The following is a 21226-nucleotide window of genomic DNA, read 5'->3' on the forward strand; positions in this document are numbered from 1 at the left end:
TCCATAGTTAAATTTACACATAACCAGTGCTCACATTCAAAGCTCCTTTGCAAAAGGAAGAAGTTCATAGTTCTGAAGCACAATATCACAATACTGAAAGATAGCTTAGTTTAATGCTTAGAAAAACAAACCAACCCCCAAACATGATGTCACTAGAGTAAGTGTTCCCCTGAACAGGGGTGTTATGACAGAAAGACAGGAAGGAAGGGGGAAAGGAGAGTGAGTGCAGAGCTGTGTGAGAGAAAAAATGGGGCAAAGGGCATGGAGCTCACCTAGGAAAGAGTGGGAGGGCATAGGCAGAATAAGGAGCATCCAGAGATAAAAGCAGGAGCCTTAAAGGTCTATGACACAAGGAGATGGTGAAGAAAAAAGAGCAAGGAGGCTGTGGCAGAGAAGAAGGATTTACCAGCATGTGAAAAATGCATATTTTATGATTGGCTTTATGCAATAGTTACAATGAATATTATATGTGTAATGTTGGAAAGTTATGCTGTATTAATTCTCTCAAGTAGTGTGTTGAATGTATTTTTAGATTATAACACAATGTTAAAATAGAAACTATACTATGTAAGATACTTTTTAACTATCTCAAGAAAGAGATGAGATAATCAAGGAATTCTTCGCACAGGGATAACAATTACAGAAACCCCTAAATTTTCCAGAGGAGAGGAATTTATGGCTTTCCTTATCAACAGAAACGAACTTCTTCAAGCCTGACTTAGACTCAAAGGCGCCTGGGAATTAACAGAAACTTTTTGACAAGTACCAGATGAATTTCTTGTTTTAAAAAAATATATGCATAATCATGAAGTGTTTTGTATGTGCAACAGGCTATTGCTTTTAAGGTGATTCCTTTGTTCACAAGGCATGCTTGTCGTGGCTTAAGTGCCCGAGAGCATCCGGACGTCCGTAATTCTTTGCTTTTTATTGTCTTGTAATTGTCCTAACTCTAAATTTTTATTGCTCTAATTGTATTACTATTTTTATAACCATTTTATTATTATTAAACTTTAAAAATTTTAAAAACCAAGTGATTGGCGTTTTTCACACAGCAGAAGAGGCAGTGTGACAAGAATCAAAGAAACAGTCTCCAGGCTGATGTTTCCTTTACTGTGCACGTGACAACCTTAGGGAACTGCTCCCAAACAGAACACACTTCAGACCTTTACATGAAATCAAAAATTTGTTTCAAAGATTCTGCACCCTTTTCCGTAACAAAACAGCTGTGCAACCACTGGCACCACCCTCCTTCTTTAGAGGAAAACACAAAAATTCAGCCTAAGCCCTTGGGGAGTCTGTACCATCATGTGGACAGCAGCTATAATGGGAGGAGATCTCCTGTGTCTGCAGCAGGTGGTTTATGTTCGATATCTTGTAAGATTTGTGTGTGTTGAATAGGATTAATGCTTTAGAAATGGGATTGTGCTTTTAAACCTGCTGGGCAGCAGTAGGACATGCTGTCACCCAATGCTTCAGCCGTGGTGAATCTAACACTGGGGCCAATATTCCTGCACTCCTCCCTCCAAACAAATGGAGCACGATGAAGTTCTCTCACCCCATCATGTGTTCATTTTCTCACATATTTTCTTTTCCACATGTTCAAACAGCAGAGTTCACTTCTAAAGCCAGGGGTGAGCAAAAAAAGTGCTTCTCACACCTGTAATGGCTCTGGGACAAACCTAAGAGAAAAGAGGTGCTAATTATTGGCCCCTCTTAAGTATTATAAGACATAGTCCCAGGCCCATGGCAACCCTTTAATGCAGTGGGAACAGGGATCTCATTGAACTGGCTGGCACCACTTAAAATAAATCAAGATTGCATTGTTACCAAAGACACACAGATCAACAAAACTTTTTGTGCTTCATCTTTATACCCAGTCTGACAGCAAGGAATCCAATTATCTTTTTGCTGAAGACAATTAAATTAAAGAATAATTTTGGCCTTTTGGCCATGAAATTTGGATTGCTGCAGGCATCAGCTTTTTAAAAATATATTTTAGTTGAATGACAAAGATCACCATGGGGAATTAATCCAGAAAAGAACAAAAATGCTTTCACAGCAGTAGACAGGGAAGTCACAGAAGTGCTTCCTCCCATAAAATGTTCAACGCTGAGTTCTTTTGTTTAGTTGTGTCACACAGCTTTTATTTTCAATAATTCAGAGAAAAAAAAAACTTCCAAAAATCAATTTAAAAAGATAAACCACTGTATCATTTTTTACACTGTGAGACTAAATGTAAGCCAAATTTCAAGTCCTACAGCTTCTCCAAAATTATTGCTTTTTTTGGAGGGGTGGGGGGGAGGCAGGGAGATAAATGCTGCACCTTATGTTATTTTAATGCACTAAAAATAGGCTTAAGTGCACTTAGTGGTCTTCCTAAATGTTGTAGCAGCAGGTGAATAAGAATCAACTTGAATATTACCAGTGAAGCTGATCTCTCAAGATGTACCTTTGAAAATACGCCTGTGAAACTCCTTCTGGGTGTTTACTGCCCATGGGTCAGGATCAAACTATGTGTGAAAGTCAGGTGCAGGCAACCTTTGCAAAGCTACCTGATGTAAATATGTGTCTAACTTCATCTACATGCTTGAGGATGTAGCAATAATTTGAAAATCACACCTTCTTGCACTAGATCTGATTTAGAGGTAGGCCACAAATATGTAAAGGAAAATAAAGGTTGTCCCCAAATAGAACTTGAAGGACTAAAGACATATAAAATAATTAGTGGTTGGCTAATTACATGCAATTTTAAGCAGACTATTTTAGTAGACATGATTAAAGGATTGGCTAATATCAAGTTTATAAATTCATATGAATTTTAATACAAAGTCTTGAGATACTGTACAAAATTCCTCTGTAAGCCTATCAAAGCATGCATAATCATAGGATGATTTGAATCTTTAGTGAAAGTTGGAAGAATGAATATGGATGTAGGAACTGACTGTAGGAATAAACCATTGTTGCAGTGAAAATAGTTCTGTCACGACTGAAGTGTGCTTACTAAAGTGAAGGACAGAAAGAATGTCCTTATTCCTGATGAAATTCCTTTCTCTCATTCACTGCCCCCCTGCTACAACTTGGAGAGCAAAGTTTATGCCTTCGGAATGCAGCAGATTGCCCCAAATGTTATGGGCTTGGATGTTTTTCCTAATTTTTCCCTCTGGGGACAGAATGCATCTGGGGAACCTCTTGCTTCCTTGACAAACTGCACGATTTGATTTCTGATTCCAGCATAACATATGCAGTTTATAAGATCAGTGCATTCTTTTTCTCTCTTTAAACAAAAATAAAGTCAATAAAAAGTCTAAGGAAAATGCCAAATTCTCAGGAAGTAAAAACTTCTCCCTCCATGTGTGCATGTGTGTGTGTGTGTGAAGTTTAATAGTTTTGAATAAAGTGACATTTTTATTGCTTCAAGGCATACATGTGTTGCAATAGGCTTTATTATTTTGGAAGATGGAAGTGTGAAGAAAGAAGCTCTAAAAAACAAAACCAAACAAAAAAGATAAAAGTGATGTTACACTGAGTAGAAAATATTTGTATTTCATCATTTAAAAATAAGTTGTTAGAATGTATTGTGTGCCTGTTCACATGTCAGCCCGGACAAAGGAAGCGAAGATGCCATCTTCCTGGGAAAGCAGGTTCTCAGGAGTATCATATTCCAGAATGTTCCCTCGCTTCATGACGATGACCAGGTCTGCAGTGAGGATGGTGTGAACCCGGTGCTGCCACAAAGGAAAGCAAACAGGTTTTCATTTGGATAATTGTCACTAATGGGCCTCATGCAAGGCAAACCCCATTGGGGAAAGCCTGTCCTTGTTTACAGCAATATTTGGAATAGATCCTTGTACTTTAACCTGAAGAGATCTTCAATTACTTTACAGCCTCTGCCACCAAGCCTGAAAATACTTAAGCATGAACTTTGCTTTTTGCCATTATGGACAACACAACTGGTGGAATAAATCCTACGGTCCTACTGAAACACATCTTCTCCCGTGGGAAATAGGGATGAGAAGCATCCCTGCACTGCCAGGTAGCTTGGCATCCTGCTCTGCTCCTTGTTCTCTGCACCCCAGCAGTCTGCTCTCCATCAATCTCAGGGCACTCCTGGGTTATTCCCTACTGTAAATCCCTCTGAGATCTAATTTGAGTGTGCTCCAGGCAACAGTTTAATCCCATAGGCTACAGGTTTCCCTTGACATGGTAGTTTCAGTGTCAGCTGCCTGTCTGATCTGCATAAATAGTCATGAAATTAAACAAACCCAGGAACCACACAAGAAACACCTTCTTGCACTGTTCTCTCAGAAGCTGTGCAGTAGAAAGGAAGCAGAGTGAAAGGAAACTAAAGAGGTAAAAATAACTACCAAAGAGCCAGAAGTCCTGTGAACAGTGTGGACTGAGAGAGTCTACTTGTGAGTCTTCACCAAAGTGGTGAACAGGCCGTCCTCTTTGAGGAGTAAGTTTGAGGCAGTGTCACATTCAACTAGAAAGCCCTCAGAAAGGACTAGAACAATATTGGCGTCCAAGATGTGAGACACACGATGCTGGAAAAAAGAACAGAAAAATAGGTGGGTGAAGGAAGGATCAGCTGTGAATGAGGAGAGGAAGGAATGAAGCCAACTCCATTAGGAAAGCTAAATATTAATGTGTGCTGTTTCACTTGAGACACTGACTTTGGAAAGGCAAAGCCAAAGAAAAGTGAGATTCCAGCCAGAAGGACAATAAGCATAGAACTAATGGACAACAATCTCACCACCAGAATCTTCAGCATTTACACAGCCAAGAATCTTGGAGCACATTGTAAATGAGCTGGGTTAAGTGGCTTGCCTGACACAAACTACTTGATGACAGGCTTGAAACCAGAGTCCAGGAGGCCTGACTATAATCTCTAACCACAAGACTGGATTCCAGACAAGGCAAATGAAACAGCTGTTGAAACACATATTTATCTCGTGGAGAAAACCTCTGTTTGTTGACTAATGCTGCTGTCACAAGTGGAAATATTCTTAATGGTATCCACCACATGTCTGAGCATGTATATGTATGGAAATGCATGGATATATGGAACACACTTTTTGGGCACTAGAAGTGGCAGGAAAATGGGAAAGAACATCATAAACCCCTGGCTGAAAAGCTATTATTTTGGGGGGTAATTCCCATTGATTCTGATGCCTTAAGTTTTAGCTTTCATATGTTCCAGATTCTGTACTGCTTTAGTGTGTAAGTCTGAACTTCATATAAAGTGTTAGCAAGTTCTCTTCACACTTTAGTTTGACAAAACAATCATTTCCCAGCCTGAGAACCACAGGCACCATTGCAGCTTCAGGCCCCAAAAGTATAAAAAGAAGCAAATTGAGGAGAGCAATCTGGGAGGATGGGACTTCATAACCTGAAGCTGTAATTGGACAACTAACCCAAATATATAAATGGACCAAAATTTATAAAAGTGTGAAAATGTGTGACCCATCATCCATCTTGGGTGCAGCCATGGCCAGGCTCTTGTACTGCCTAAGGCGTATCCTTTGAAGGCCTTTTAATAAATATCTATCTTATTCTTTAACAATGTCTAGCTTCTGGTAGCCTCTTTAGGCATCAATTCCAGTTTTTAAAACTTTTTATGTAAACCTAGCTTTTTATTCCAAAAGAGAGAAAAGATAACCCAGCCTGAGAAACCACAGCAAGAATATTATGAAATCTCAACTCAAATTTGTGCTGTGTTTGTAGGCACTATACATACATAGCCTTCAGAAGCAAAATTCAAACCTAGATTTTGATGCAACTTTCAGTAATGGTTCAAACCATGCATTTGGTTTCAATTTTTTAGTGAGAATCACTTCAAATTTTGTTGAGACAGTGCAGATGCTGAAGTTCCCTGTAAAGTCTTTGTTCAGATCCAAGTGTTTTAATTTGATAGCAAGACAGCATTTACTGCAAAATTTCAGGTTGACAGTAGGTGTCTGACTTGTTCTGGTATCATGGAAATATTCGTGCCTCGTGGTTTAGTTCTATTTTGTGATGCTTTTAGTTTTATGTAGTGGTGTTTAACTGATGAAGGGCAAGGTTAACTGCCTGAGGAATGAGGTAAAAAGAGCATTTTCTGGCTTAATACTTACCGCTATTGTTACAACCGTGCGGTCGGCGAAGGCAGTCATCACAACCTTCTGCAAGATGTTTTCCTGTCAGAGGAAAAGGCTCACTCCAGTTACTTCATCCTGTTACATTCTAAGTCACATGTTTTCAAGCATATTCCACACTATCTCTTTCCCAGCAGGGAAATGTCACACATATGAAAGCAGGGGTTCTCTAAAGTATTTTATCCTGAGAGAAACAAAAACACTGCCTGCTTTTTCTGCTACAGAGATCTCACACTTCATGGCTGACACTTAGGGAAGATGTCTTTCTCCTGGTAGATCCCTAATTAGTTAATTGCTGTACTCACTGTGGCCATGTCAATAGATGCTGTGGCTTCATCCATGATGAGGATGCTGCTCTTGCGGACAAAGGCTCGAGCCAGACAGAAGAGCTGCCTTTGCCCCACGCTGAAGTTTTCCCCTCCTTCTGTGACCATGGCATCTGTAACAGAACCAGTTCCTGTGAACATTGCACCCCTGAAATGCTGCCCCTGAGAGCTCTGCTTGTGCACTATTCCAGGGCCAAGCAAAATCCCCATAAAAGCCAATAACCGTAACCTTGACTGACCAGTGAGATGGAGGGATACCAAGAAAAATGAGCACAGCCTCTTGGGAAATAAAATAAACAGCTGGCACAAATTGTTAGAAAATCTGGTAGGTTGCAGGATAATAATATCTTAGTAATACGAAATATACTTGATATGGCAATAAATATGTGAGTTTCCTTCATGAAACTGATCTGAAATGGTAAGAAAAGTGCTCTGTCAGTGTTTACAGCTCTGCTTGCAGAGACAGATTTTGCTAAAGGAGGTAAAATTGCTCTTTTTTCTCCTTACTAATTATCCCACTGTGATCACAAAATCATAGAATATCCTGAGTTGGAAGGAGCCCACAGGACCACCAAAATCCAATTCCTGGACCTGCACAGGACAGCCTCAACAATCACACCATGATGCTGAGGTGTTGCAGGATTTTTCCACAGTGCATGGGAAACCAGACTATTGCTCAGCTTTTTAATAAGAATGTTCTCTCTACTATGAAGAGAGAATCTTCTTTATGTACCTGTCACTCCTACATGATGGTACGGAATGTCAGATGGGATAGATCTGTTTATCTGTGTGCATGCATGATTCCATTATTGGCCCATGATCCAGAAATTGGTTCAGACATACCAAGGCCTCCTGGCAATGACTTGACCATGTTCTTCAACTGAGCAATCTCCAGAGCTTCCCAGAGTCTGTCATCAGTGCACTTGCGTTCGGGATCCAAATTAAAGCTGCAAAGAAAACCATAGCAGGAGTCTTGTTACTGCAATTACTTTCAGGTTTTTTGCAAATGAACACCTTGGCATTCTGTGTCGCTTGAAAGGCTGTGCAGATGGACTGGACTGAGCTAGGAAGGTTCCTTGCCTTTTCCATCCTCTCCTGTCCTCCAGCTCCCATGACAGGCAGGCTGTGCAATGCTGCCTGCCACCCCCTGATGGCATACACCTACCGGATGGAGCCACTGAACAGGATTGGGTCCTGGAGAATGATGGAGAGCCGGGACCGGAGCGTGTGCAGAGGCAGTTTGCTGATGTCTATCCCATCAATCACTATCCTCCCTGTGTCAAACAACACACAGAACACCTGAGGGAATTGCACAAAGCACAAAGCACATGATCGACAGGTAGCAGGTGGAAAGGTGGAACAGCCCCTCTAGGCTGGTCTCTAGATGATGAGACACTGTCTCCGTGAGCTCTCAGCACTGTCAGACACATGGGGAAGGTGAATGTATCTAATAACACAAACCAGAGATGTCCCAGTTTATTAGTGACACTGCTGCCTTGCTCTTTTCCTTTTTCTTCCCTCCACCCTCCCTTAAGGGAAATTACATGTCTTCCCTTCTGTGTGACTAATGATAGCACCAGAAGGATAATTTATTATGGGTTAATTACAGCCAAACAGAGCAAGAACAAGAGCAACTTATGTTGCTGTGCCTTTCTTTGTTCCCCTTAAATTCAACAGTTGCTGAAGATATTTCCTTTGAGAAGGAGCACAATTTCTTTTGCACAATATATGCGTGTATATGGGGGGTTGGAGGTGATGGGGAAGGGATGGGCTAAGGCAAACTGAATGAGAATATGGTAAAGGCTATTTCCATCAGGCACTTCTGCAGTTTTCATGTGGATTGCTTCACTAAGCAGCTGCACTCCTCCCTGGGATGTACCTAACATTCATTTCATCAGTTCTCTCTCCCAACAGTGAGAACATAACTGTGAACTGGCAGGTGCATGGATATTCAGAGCTTTGTATGTGTGTCCCTTCTGTCATTCCCATTGTCATGATACTGCATTTTGTAGGTTGTTCTCTGTGACCCTGTTCCAGTGGAAAATTTCATTGCCCCCTAGATGGACTACTTCATGATTGTAGTTTTATGCTTTTACTATATGGCCAGAAGAATCAAGATTTTCTCTGTAAGGTGCAAAGTCCAATTATTTTCATACTTCAAGAGAATCCAAATCAGGTTATAGGACTTCTGCTTGAGACATTGGTGGTTGCATAAACTTAAGCAATTCCTTTTCTTCACAAACAAGGACATTAGAGTGTGTTAGCAGAAGATGAGGTAGAATAAGGAGGGGAAAATTAATATGGTATGCCTGGGGAATAGGGAAATGCATATTTGATAGAAGCCAGGGTGCTCAAAGAAAAGAGAAGATGAGAGGAGCTAAGGGAAAAAGTAAATTTGAGAGGAGGTGGGAAACTGGGAAAGGATTGAGGGGTGGTCAAGCAAGACACAAGAGAAATTAGAGGTTATTTGAACATAGGGCAAGAGAAGGGAAACACTAAAGAGCAAAGTAAAAGTAGGGAAATAAAATGGGACAGATAGAAATTTAAGGAGATAAGGACCTAAGGAACAGCATGAATGAAATTTTGGCTCTAGTAAAGTGACTCAAAATATTATTATGTAACTTTTATTAGAGTCAGGACCCCAACCAGAAGTGGACCAGCATGGAGGCCAAATATGGGTCCAGTGGGGACAGGGATGTGCACAAAGGATAAACAGAGCTTGATTAGAAAAGGCTTAGATGTTCCCATTGGAAAAATCAGGGATACAGGAGAAGCAGACAAAAAAATATACAGAAAGAAGATTTAAGTAGAAGGAAACTTCAAGCTGGCCATAAGCATGGTTATTATTTCTTTGCAATATTTATATATCCAGGAATCATAGTCATGAATCAGAAGCCTGTGACCATAGACACATATAGGCCCAGAACCACAACAAAAGCAAATATTAGCTGCATCAGATTCACTTATACTCCCCATCCTACTGGGCTTTCCCTGGGAAGCATTCCATGCACAGTGACTAAATGACAGATGTGGAAATCTTTGAAACAAAAAGATTACTTTCTGGTGGTTTTCTATATTCCCTCAACAGCACACATGTATCTGTATTATAAATGCTGAAAAGCAGTTTGTGCAATCAGCTGGCAGAGTTAAATGCTGCAGGAGTGACAACATAGCAACATATTTCCAACCCTTGAGTCCGATTATGCTGCAGTTGTGGGAAAGCACAATAAAATAAAAAAAATCAAGGGAATGGACTTGTTGAGTTCTAGTTTATATTCTGCTAATATTTTGACAGCTATAATAAGTTGAGGCAGTTATTCTTTAGGGAAACATTTAGACACTCCAGAGACTTACATTTTTTGTCCTGCCTCAAAAATTGCATATTGTTTTGTCAGACCATATGCAAAATTTAAAAAAAAAAATTAGAAATATAATCTGTGCACAACATGTCCCGGGAGAACCAAGTGCTATTCACAATAGGGCACTTTGTACTTTGAAGGATTAGGCATAACACTTCTAATCAAATGTCTTCTGAGCCAGATAACATGGTTATAAACTATCAAAAAGGCTCCTCCCCTCTTCTGAGGAAATGAGGGGGGAGCAGTTGAGGAGTGACAACATATTCTGGAGAAACTGACCATCAAAAATATCCACCATTCTGAAGAATGCCAAGGACAGGGAGGACTTGCCGCTGCCAGTGCGACCACAGATCCCAACCTGCAAAACATGGAGGATATCGCTTACTCACAGAGTACTCACGTACTCACCTACTTGCTCCTTACTTACACCTGCAGTTCTTTTGGGAAAGCTGCACTGGATTGTGCTACTGGTGAGTAGAAAGGTCCTTCCCAATGGCAGGTGGCACACCAGGGAAAACACAAAACAGGACAGCGAGCACATTCCCCTTTTCTGCCCCTCACCACAAGGACTTGTCCCACAAGCATTTCAGCATTTTGACATGGATGCCAATGGCACTCTATGCTGAAATGTGAGATACTCTTGTGTTTTTACACAGTTCAGTCTTATGTCCTTCTAATTTATCTGCCATTTAGACTTACTTTTATGCAAGGAAAATGGACTTGGAAAGATATGGGATACTCAGAAGAAAAATTGATCCCAGCCAAGAATAAGCTTTTATCAGTGTAAGTTCTTGATCTGTGCCCAGGACCTCAGAGAGGACTGTAAATGTATATATCTGCCAATGCAAGTTGTTAATCTTGTTCTTCTGCCACTTTAGAAAGGAAAGCTCTGTAACAAAGGATCTGCACCAGAATGAGGATGATGGGCAATTGCTGGACATGGTACCTTTTGTCCTGGCTTGATATAGGCCTTCACATGCTTCAAAACAGGCTTCAGGTTGTTTTCATAGCGAACACACAAATTTTCAATCTTGATTTCCCCCTCCTGGGGCCAGTCTTTGGGGACTTGAGAGGGATCTGAAATAGTTACAGAAAAACAAACTGAAATGAGTGCTGCTAGAGGGTCACCCTTTACAACAGTCACCTTTCCCCCTCTCTCCTGCCTGGGCACCTTCCTTTAAGCCACTGGGGAAATAGAGCTCCAGTTCCCTGCCAAGGACTGAGCTGGGAACTGCCTGGCAGGCACTTGGCTTCCAGATCTCCAAACACAGGGAGAGAGGGCAGATACTAAAGTGTCTCGTGGCACTGCAAGAGGGAGAAGCCAAAGGAGCGGAGAACGCGGTGTCAGGGCAGTGTTAGCGTGGCCTTGGGTCAGTGACCTGCACAGGGAGGGCATCTTGAGGAAGGAAGTTGTTACTGCCACACAGCGTGAGCTGTTGACATTATCACAGCTCTTGTTTCATCCTGATTTGTGAATACACAGCAGGTTTTGTCTCTGGACTAAGGAGCTTGGCTTTCCAGGGAAGCTTCTTGACCTATGAGCCATTTCTTGCACTTCAACCACTTCTGAAATAGCAATCAAGGCCAATTTGAAGTGTATGGAGCACAAATTCCAATGTGCAGCTCAGACAAGAGTTGCTGAGGTCTGCTTGCCAACGTGGCCCTATCTCTAGTCCCCATCTGCTAGAAAGATCAGAGATTTTGAACTATGTGACAGTTCTAATTTTTATCTTTTTTTTTTGTTTGTTTTCTAAATAACTTACATGGATGTTTTGCTCATCTTGTCTATAACTGGTATTTTTGATTGTACTACAGAGTCCTGCTCTGTCTCCCTGGCATTTGATAGGATTTTTTTTCATGTTGACTAACATGAACAACATATTTTCATAGCTTCTCTTAGCTATCCTTGTCACTCACACCAGTGGCAGTTCCTACACCTCAGTGAGAACAGATTTTGCCCAGAGAGGTGTGTACATTTTGCATGACCAAGTCCACCATTCTTTCACATTACCATGTAAAGCTCCCAAAAGCTTAAGAGCAATACCCAGGTAGCCTTCGTAGTTCTCTGACTCCATGTTCAGGAAGCTGTGTACTTTTTTCACTGCACCCATCTGCACTTCTAGATCAGCCAGATTCCTCACTACCCAGTTCAGGTAGTTGGTTATCTGCATCACAAAATGAAAACAAGGACAGGATTCAGCCTTCTTTCTGTTCATCTACCCATCTGGAAATAAAGGTTGGATACATTTGTGAAAATCCTTGGCCTGACTCAACAGAATGGGTCTCTTTAACATTACAGCAGTTCAAGACTCAGTGCAACAGCATCAAATCAGCAAGAAGCCAGTCATACTCCGACACAATTAGCCCTAATACAGCAATTTGGTACTTGGTATTCTCATCCTTGTTTTTTGAAAGAGAAGTATGGAAAAGTTGTACCTAAAGTCTGACTGATTGAGGGAATCTCTTGTTTTCAGCATCTAATAATCAGTACTGAAAGGTGTCTTCTTTAAGCACACAAACACAGAAAATAATCAAAATTGAAAGTGCTGTTTGGAAATATTTTCTATTATATATATTCTAATCTTTCAAAGACTGCAACTAAAGATTAAGAAAGTTCACTATTTGCAAATATATTGAAAACATTTTATGATAGTTTCATTTCCACATATTTAGATAATACATTTCTCTCTGTGGAAAAGATGAGAAGTTTTTAGCATAGAAATATATGAGGGAAAAATGTATTATCAGTTCAGCAATATTTCCTTCCTGGTTTTTATTCTCAATTGTAATGAAAAGGATTTGATCAATAGTTAAATCAACAGTAAAGGTATTACTTTTAGTAGATAATTGTTGATTATTAGTTCTCTAACAATACTCAGTAGCTTAGAAAAACTCTTTTCTAGGCAGGACTTACTATTTAAGGCTGAAAATTGTAAATCTATTTCCTACGTCTGTATTTAGGTGTTTCTGTAAAAAAGAAGAACTGATCTTATTAGGAAGAGTTGATTGCCAAGAACCTTTAAAACTTGAGATATTTTAGGTACCTGAATGAAGTTTTAGAAACCTAAAAATAAAAATACCTATACACAAACATATTCAGAGAAAGACTTTGCCATTTTTTCTGGTGAGTGCTAAATAAGGACTTTATTAAGAATAAATCAGCCAGTCTCACTTCTTTACCACTAACCTGATACTGATGCAGGAAGCAAACAGGAAATAATTTTCATTGAGATTCAGCAAAAATTGTTGTTAATTTAGAGGACTTGGCTGCATGCTTTATCCTTAAGATAGAGCTCTTGATGGGGTATTCTCTCCTTTATGTTCAGATACCTGCTTATTTGATGTCCAGCTTTTGAGTTAGGAAGCTACAGAAATGGGAAAGTTTGCAGACAAGCAAAACAATGCAGAACTGCTGCTTGCAGTGGCAGGCTGCTATCCTCGATCTGGCAGATTTCATAACCCAGCCTGGCACTCAAAAACTCTGCCCATTACATCAGGCTTCATCACACTTGTGCAAAGGAGTTGGCAGTGTTTATAGAAGAGGAGAGAATAAGCTCGGGATGTCCACTGTAAACACAACCTCAGTACAAACAGTTTGCTCTCATCTAGGTCCAAATATCGGCCCTCTCTCAGCTGCAAAGAGTAATTATTAAAAAAAACCACCAAACTATGCCAGGGGAGACAGGTAATGATCCAGCTGCCTTCAAAAGTTCATCACGGTTATTGTGGGGCAGGAGAGAGATAGGTGACCACTTGGTGCCTAAAGCTCTTCTTCACCTGTTGTGCCAGACTTCAGCACGTGCCTATTTCCCACCAATGAACTGTTTGCAAACTCAGGCTAAAAACAAAGAAGCCAAGTATGATGCAGACATCCTGATGCTTCCAGATCTCTGCTAATGAAGCAGCATTACCAGGAATGTTTTCAGAGTGAAGCTGAAGCCCTGGGATTGATTCTCAGTTGTTGACAGATTCTCACACTGTTGCAACAGCAGCACAGAGGGGATCTAAGGTCTCCCTAAGGCAGCTGCTGAGGACTTTCTGTTGTAGCCATAGGCTCATCAGCTTTTATATGCAAAGCCAGATCTCAGGGTTAGACCTACACCTTTATCCTTTCCTCATACCAGTGCTTCAAAACAGACAGATTTTTGCCATGCCAGTCATGGTTTCAAAAGTTCTTCCTGCCACTATCATCATCCTGCCTTTGTCCCCACTCTCGTGGTTCATTCAGTAATATTTTGGCCCCATTCTTGTAATTCATAAATACTTCTACTCTCTGTGGTGATTGTCATTCACTCTGTGCTCATGATGAACACTCAGCCTCTCTTGCAGCCAGGTACTCTAAAATACTGTTCCTTCTCCTCACTGCTAATGACAGTGGCAGAATGAACCAGCTACTGGACCACCACAGCCTTGTCATCCCTAAGCCCATCTCCTCTGCATTCCTACTGCTACCTGGCATGATGAACCATGCCCATAAAGGTCCCAGTCCCCAAATCCATTAATAATTGCATGGATAATCTCGGGCATCTCAGTAATTTCCCTCCAAGGGCAAAACTGATAATTCTGTTTCTTCAGCAATTATTTTATTTGGTCTTTGGTTAAAGATTACCCAGATGATGACAATCTTTATTTCCTGGCAGGTTTTGCCATGTAGAGGTGGAAACAGCACTGTGTTGTACAAAACAGAGTGCACAGCAGATTCTCTTACGCATTTTTAATTTTCCTGCTCCACTTGGGAGCATGCAGGGCCTGGGAATGGTTGTGTTTTTTTAATTGGTTCATAAAACCTGAAGCAAGTCCAAGTTGCCCTGAACTGTCTCAACTTTGGCTTGAGTCCATTATTTGTAGGATTCTTTTTTTTCAAGATTAAGAAAGCTGGGAGATGACAGTATACACGTAAAAATATTATAAAATTAATGTGTTGGTCTGGAAGTTCTTACACTTGGCCCTGGTACGTACCGTCAGAGCATACAGAAGACCCAGCCCCACGAACCCTGAGTGTGGCCCTTCGGTGATGGAAGTGACAGCAGCAGTCAGGACAATACAAGCACCCAGATAATCCTGGAATGAGAGACAGAGGGATAAAAAAGGAAAAAATGGAGCAAGCAGAACATTTCTTTACCTGTGGAGCAGTTCTGCTTTACCAAGAATTATTTATATAATGACACCTAGCCCTTCATTTTGGTTTGTTCTTTTTCCTTGGAAGAGGTCATGGTTATGATACCCAAGCTGAAATACTCAAAGCAACTTGCTGAACACTAATGAAACAGGCCACTAATAGCTGCAAATACATCCATAGTATCCACCCCAAAAAGAGCAGGGATCAAAAAATCTAATAAGCATATAAAAAAAAAATCATAAGAGGGATATAACAGTGACACCCCTAATTCCCACTACTAAAACAAATCAATTCCACTCTCTCCACTCTCCTTCAGGTCTTCTCAACTATGGGTCTGCCTCCTCAAAAAAGGAAGTATCACTGACTTCACAAAGTCCAGGAAGGCTTTTGGTTGAATTTATACAGGTCATGCACGTTTTGTTGGCAGAAGCTTTGCAGGAGCTGGAACCCATTTTCTTGATGTTTACCTCAGGTTTGAAGTATATGCCACATATCATCTCATGGGGTCTAGGTGCTGATTAATGGGGTATAGTTGGTATTCCCACTCTCCCACTGCTGCCGGCATTACATTTACTTTGGATCACATTTTCCATTCATTTTTCTCCTCCTGTCTCATAATACTGTGTCAGGAATCTTTCCTTCTGAGATTTGAAATGAGGGCTGCCTAGTTCATCTGTCTAAAAAATGTGTTGATGAGCAGAATAGAGACTCAAATTTTAGGGGGGGATGGATTCAAACTGACAGAGGGGGGAGTTAGGTTGGCTATGAGGAAGAAATCCTTCCCTGTGAGGGTGGTGAGGCCCTGGCACAGGTTGACCAGAGAAGCTGTGGCTGCCTCATCTCTGGAAGGCCAGGCTGGATGGGGATCTGAGAAACCTGGGTTACTGGAAGGTGTCCCTGCCCATGGCAGAGGTCAGAACTGGATGGGCTTTAAGGTCCCTCCCAGTGCAAATCATTCTGTGATTCTGGGGTTCTGTGACCCACACCTATGGAGCATAATGGTCTTGAGTCTCCATCATCTGCTAGGACAGGACTTAACAGCTGCTATTAAATCCCACAAACTTTTTGGTGGTCTTAGTACCACTGTGACATTAGACAGAGCTAGATCAACTATTCCTTGGCAAGACCACATTATTTCTAATGCTCTGATGAGGTGAGGTGTAGTCTTGGACCAAATTCATTCTGCATGTAAGCAAGTCTAAGACTGTGAGACATAAACAGGCTTATTCCAGGATTGGCTGTTGCTCTGTTATTTATCTGTCTTAGATTTGGAAGCAATTTCAGCTGATTTTGGATGCTGTAAGAAGCTGAAAGCTTTGAGCACAATGTAGAGATTTGCCATCATAAAAAATGGAGAATAACTTTGATGCTCCAGCAAGAAAAGAAGGTGAGTATACAGCCTTTGATGTGAGGATTAATCATGCCTGTTGCTATTTATGTCCAGCAGAATCAGGCCACTGCTCTGTTTATTCACTGCTCTTTCTGTTTCAGATGAATAAGGGAATCACAGTTGCTTTGCTTGCCTCTTCTTGCCTCGCAGATCAGGAAAGTCCCTCATAGAGAGCCCTCACAAACCCCAGGAATCTATGTCACTGTCAGTTGCTGCATTGTGCCCTACTGTCATTTTCTTTCTGGTATCTTTCATGATATCAAACAATAAAACTACAAACAGTATGGACCTGCAAGGGTTTATCTTACAGCTGTGGGATTAACCCTGCTTCTGGAGAGTTACTTCAAGACCTGGGTGATCAGTGTGCCTAAAACAGCCCTGGCAGAAGGATGGCACAATTCACAAAGCCACTGAAGAGCCACTTTCTGCCTTAAAAGCAGTTCCTGCTGTGGCAGGTCTGTGGATGCTGCACAGTAGTAGAGAAAGTCTTGTTTGAAGTTATGTAAATGTTTGTTCTTGCACTCCCTTCAGACGCTAGACAGCACAGCAGCAGAAGATGAGGCAGACTTGTATTTTCTTACTCCTGGCCAAGAAAGTTGAAAAAACCCTCTGGGTTTAACATAACAATCCTGATCTATTTTAAGGAACCATGTGTATAATCTCCTCGTGAGATTAATACTTGTTATTATCTTCTCTGCATCAGGCAAAGTCTCTCTGTTTGCTTCCAAGGTTTCAAAACCATGGCTGGGACAAAACTGAACGTACCGTCCTGACCTCCAGCCATCTGTTGGCAGCTGACAGAAATAAGTAGGCAATGTTGTTCGTGTCCGTCAGCTCCAGCATACGTTGTTTAAATCTGGCTTCGTGTCTGCCAAGACCAAAGTTGTTACATTACAACACATTACACACTCACACACAAAAGGGTGAAGCATTAACTCTGTTCTGCCTTCCCTTCTCCCAGCTCAAAACTTTTTACTCTTTTATTTTTGCTGAAGTTTGGGTTAGAATCTCTTCCCTTAGAACGCACATCTGCTGCCACAGCTGCCCATAGCCAGAGTGACATGTGGAGTTGGGATTTGTTTGACAAGCAATTTTGTTGGACTAGGGTTTACACCACAGACTGTCCCCTCAAAGAGATTGCAATGCCAGGGTGCTGGGACAGGTTTTGTTTCCCAGAGCTGATCCACTTTTTATATCTGTGGATTGTAGTCCACTCCTCCCACAGCTGAGTGCTGCTGTGGTCCCTCAGCAACTCCTCACAGGCCACTAGCAAGGGCAGAGGGCTCACCTGTCAGCTTAAACCTGATTTCAGAAGTTACCTGGCCAGCTGCAGGGCTCTTCAACAGGGATGGCATCCCTAAAGTTTCAACTAATATGGATGTACAGTGATATGGAAATCAAACCTTTCAGCTACTCAGCTCAGCTGTTTTCTCAGCCAGTCACACTTTGCCTAAACAACTGGGAAACTACAATCAGGGAGAGCTATAGGTCACCTCTAAATTAGAAAAATGAGTGGTATTACCTCCGCTGCCACTTGTTCCTTTCTCCCCCACACAATGCCCATCACATTTAAAAACCAGTGCAAGGATGCCAGAGCACTGACGAGCCAAGGTACATTTGGGAGGGGAGGGGAAAATCTCTATTGGTGCAAGTGAATTAAATTCATGGTGCCTTGCACAGTCAGATGGAAACCATTTTGCTGGAAACCATATTCTATTGTCAGGTGAATAACCTCACTTGATTAAACCAGCTGAACTTCAGTCAGCAGCTCAGTGTCTGTTTTACCTTTCATTTCAAAGTCTCAGGACCCTGCTGTGAAGAACCCCTAATGCCTGTTCTTCCAGAAACTTCCCTTTTTCCCCTACTATTTCCCACTGATATTTTATTTCCCTCTGCACAGCTTGTAAACATGACAAGCAATCTTCCCAGAACAACTGGTAATGGTAATGATGTGGGGAGGAACAAGGATGCACTGACTACTCTGCTCATCTGCTTTCCTGGCAGCAAAACTCCTGCTCTCCTAATGGAAAATCTGACATGCTCAATCTGTGTTTTCATCCACGTTCAGCTCATCTTCTGGCCACTTTCAGACTTTTATCCTGTCAGATGACGAACAGCAAAAGTCACTGAGATTGCTCTCTGATCCAACTGTACTGCTTTGCAGTAAGTTATGTGAGGAGCTGCTCAGTTTTATCCTAGAACATACTGAACCTAAACTGCAGAGAATGACTAACAGGACCAGCAGTAAATACAAAGTTGCAGACAATAAATGCAGGAGACTTCAGGTTTGGTGGGCAGCAGAGCACAGTCAGGGAAATGAAATGGCTTCAATTAGCACCAGAAATCCTGAAAAACTCAATTGTTGTGGTGCCCTCGGGTTGTCTTTTGCTCCCTGCCATCCAAGACCACATTGCCTTTTTGTGAGGCAAAAAAGAGTTGAATCACCCAGAAAGTGCTAAGCTCCTTCATCTTCCTCAGGAGATAACCTCAGGTTCATAACCTTCCTCAGGTGATGAAAGGCCACTCTGAACCTCTTGAGAAGTACTCAGCATACACCAGCATCAGGCCCTAATGATGACTTCCTGTTTCAATACATCGTTCTGTTGATAAAGCTAGTTAAAGTATTTCTGGTTGACCACTGGCTCACAGCTCTTCAACACAACAGTGTTTTTGCTTGTTCTTCCACAGGCCTTACTGCAACACTCTGTGCTAATAGCTGAGGTCCTAAAGCTTAGCTTGACGTGAGGAAACAGCCTTAAGCTGACCAAATAGGTGTGGAAATGTCATTGCAGTGAGATCTGCTCTGATTTGGAATTCTGCATAGTGCAGGATGGGTGCAAGGTGCACTTACTGGGGAAAAAGCTCAAGCTGGCCCTTTGACAGAGTCATAACCATAATGGAGTGAACATAGGAGAGTTTGGCTTATATTTCATGTAGTAGAAAGAAAATATATGCATGGAAAGCTGGCAAAACCCTTTGGATGCTACAGAATTGATTTTTCAGTTTTGATTAACAAAGGGAGGTTTTACAATATTAAAATCAAGTTCTGCTGCAGTTTTCTTGGAAAGTCTCTCAAGTTGCACACTGCCTTTCAATTGGAGAGTGCCATAATGATGTCTCCTTGCTTGAGTAGTGGGTTAAAGACAGAACGGATTCAGGGACGCTTGGATATAGCAGGAGGTTTGAAGGGGCAGTGCCTCTGCCTGCTTGGCAAAACAGAGCTCCCTGCTGTCCACACTAAAGGCATGGTTAAAATAGACTCATTAAAAGTTTAAATATCATATCCTAAAAATGTAATAACCTTTACTTCAGTGGAACATCAATACATGCGTTACTGAAAATATACAAAATGTTTAAGAGGCATGGCAAAGCAACAGGAAAAAACATCCATTCTCTTTTTTCAAAATAGCTTAATAAAGTTCTTCACATTCAACATTTTGCCCTCAGACATGCTCCAAGGAATCTGAACAGGCCAGCTTGACCCCCAAGCCTCCCTCTAATAATTTGTTTTACAAATTTTACCCAAATGCTCTGATGGTGGTAAGGCCTTCAGCTGTCTCAGAGAAGTGACACAGCAGAGGGAGCTGGGTGCTGTCATCAAGTTCCTGGAGGTCCCTGGGAGTACAAAAAACATCAGATGCCCATTACAATGTAAACATTTCTGTTTAACATTTCTGTTTAAACACGTCTGTAGAAATTTTGCTGCACAGCGGACAAGAACAGACATTTTATATATTGCACTATTCTTGTCAGGATCACAAAAAATAGTGTTTTGACAGTACAGAAAGACACTGGCATGGGAATATAACATTCCTTTTTTGCCACAAAAGCCTTTGAATCATCTCCCTGCTGCCCTCTCCATCTACTTTTGGTCACTTTAAGCTTCTATTTGCCCCACAGGGATAATGGCATTATCATGTCTCTCCTGGATAAAAACCTGCTATCCATTTTAGACAGATCCTCATTACCTTTTATTCTCACAGATTCTGATATATTAATAAAATCAACTTAAATTCAAAACCATTGATTTTAAACTTTATAGCATGTTATTTGTGACTCTTAGGTCAGGTATATAATAGGGTCTGTGTATCAGGAAGTTTATATATTTTATGACAACAGCTGGCCTAAGAAAAAAGCTGTATTTTCACATAAACCTGGCCTCATTTTCCATATCTGGAAGTACCACAACATGCTGAAAGTAAAATATTTCAGATGATAGCAGATCTTCTCTTTGTGCTGTGTTATTGGTTGTAGAAGAGACAGCATTGACAGACAAATAATATGAGTGATAATTTTCCCTAATTACTCAGCAATGGCACTTCTGAGACCTGCATGGAACAACAGTATTTCAGTCCACTAAGTTCCAGTCTTTTAAAAGAGGAACATTTTCCAAACTACAGAAAAAAAATTACATCTTTCTGTAACACTCTGCCATTGGCATAGCAGCCAGTTGTACAAACAGAAGAAAGTCCAGATCATTAGAGATTAAAACTTGTTACCAAAATCCTACTAATTTTGTATACTGTAATACATAGGCTAGGAGGAACAACTGTTCAATCTTGCTGAATGTTGCAGTGGGCAGAACTGAATTTGTTGCTGATGTTTTGATGATAAATATCTTTCAAATTTATGACGGAAAATACACAGAAGTTTTTGAAAGATGTAATGGAAAATACAACAAAGAGTCAAAGAGCTGCAAGAAATACTGTAAATATTTGCATTTCTAAAAATTAGTGAGGCTTATATGCCTGCAAAGGACTGCATGCAAGTAAGTTACAAATACTAGCTGAACTTATTCCTTCATCCTACATTTCCCAAGACTAATTTTTAGGGAAATAAATTGGATGAATTAATTTTTTTATTTGAATAAATTGAATTTAATTTCTTTTGTCCATCAA

At 41.0% G+C, this 21226-nt stretch overlaps 1 protein-coding gene across 1 annotated transcript in view; it reads right to left on the reverse strand.

Moving 5' to 3' along the window:
• Positions 1 to 2798: 2798 nt before the first annotated feature.
• The window catches only part of ABCC9 (ATP binding cassette subfamily C member 9), a 61671-nt gene continuing 43243 nt past the window's right edge, over positions 2799 to 21226 (reverse strand). Inside the window, exons 29-39 of the mRNA XM_053978168.1 lie at positions 19851 to 19943; positions 17094 to 17196; positions 14779 to 14880; positions 11864 to 11984; positions 10766 to 10896; positions 10099 to 10177; positions 7626 to 7734; positions 7304 to 7407; positions 6440 to 6573; positions 6114 to 6176; positions 2799 to 3725 (exon numbers count right to left, since the gene is read on the reverse strand). Of these exons, the coding sequence (XP_053834143.1) occupies positions 3588 to 3725; positions 6114 to 6176; positions 6440 to 6573; positions 7304 to 7407; positions 7626 to 7734; positions 10099 to 10177; positions 10766 to 10896; positions 11864 to 11984; positions 14779 to 14880; positions 17094 to 17196; positions 19851 to 19943 (1177 nt within the window). The 3' untranslated portion in view covers positions 2799 to 3587. The remainder of the gene's footprint in view (positions 3726 to 6113; positions 6177 to 6439; positions 6574 to 7303; positions 7408 to 7625; positions 7735 to 10098; positions 10178 to 10765; positions 10897 to 11863; positions 11985 to 14778; positions 14881 to 17093; positions 17197 to 19850; positions 19944 to 21226) is intronic.

Source organism: Vidua macroura, chromosome 5 (assembly GCF_024509145.1).
Source record: "Vidua macroura isolate BioBank_ID:100142 chromosome 5, ASM2450914v1, whole genome shotgun sequence".
NCBI lineage: Eukaryota > Metazoa > Chordata > Aves > Passeriformes > Viduidae > Vidua > Vidua macroura.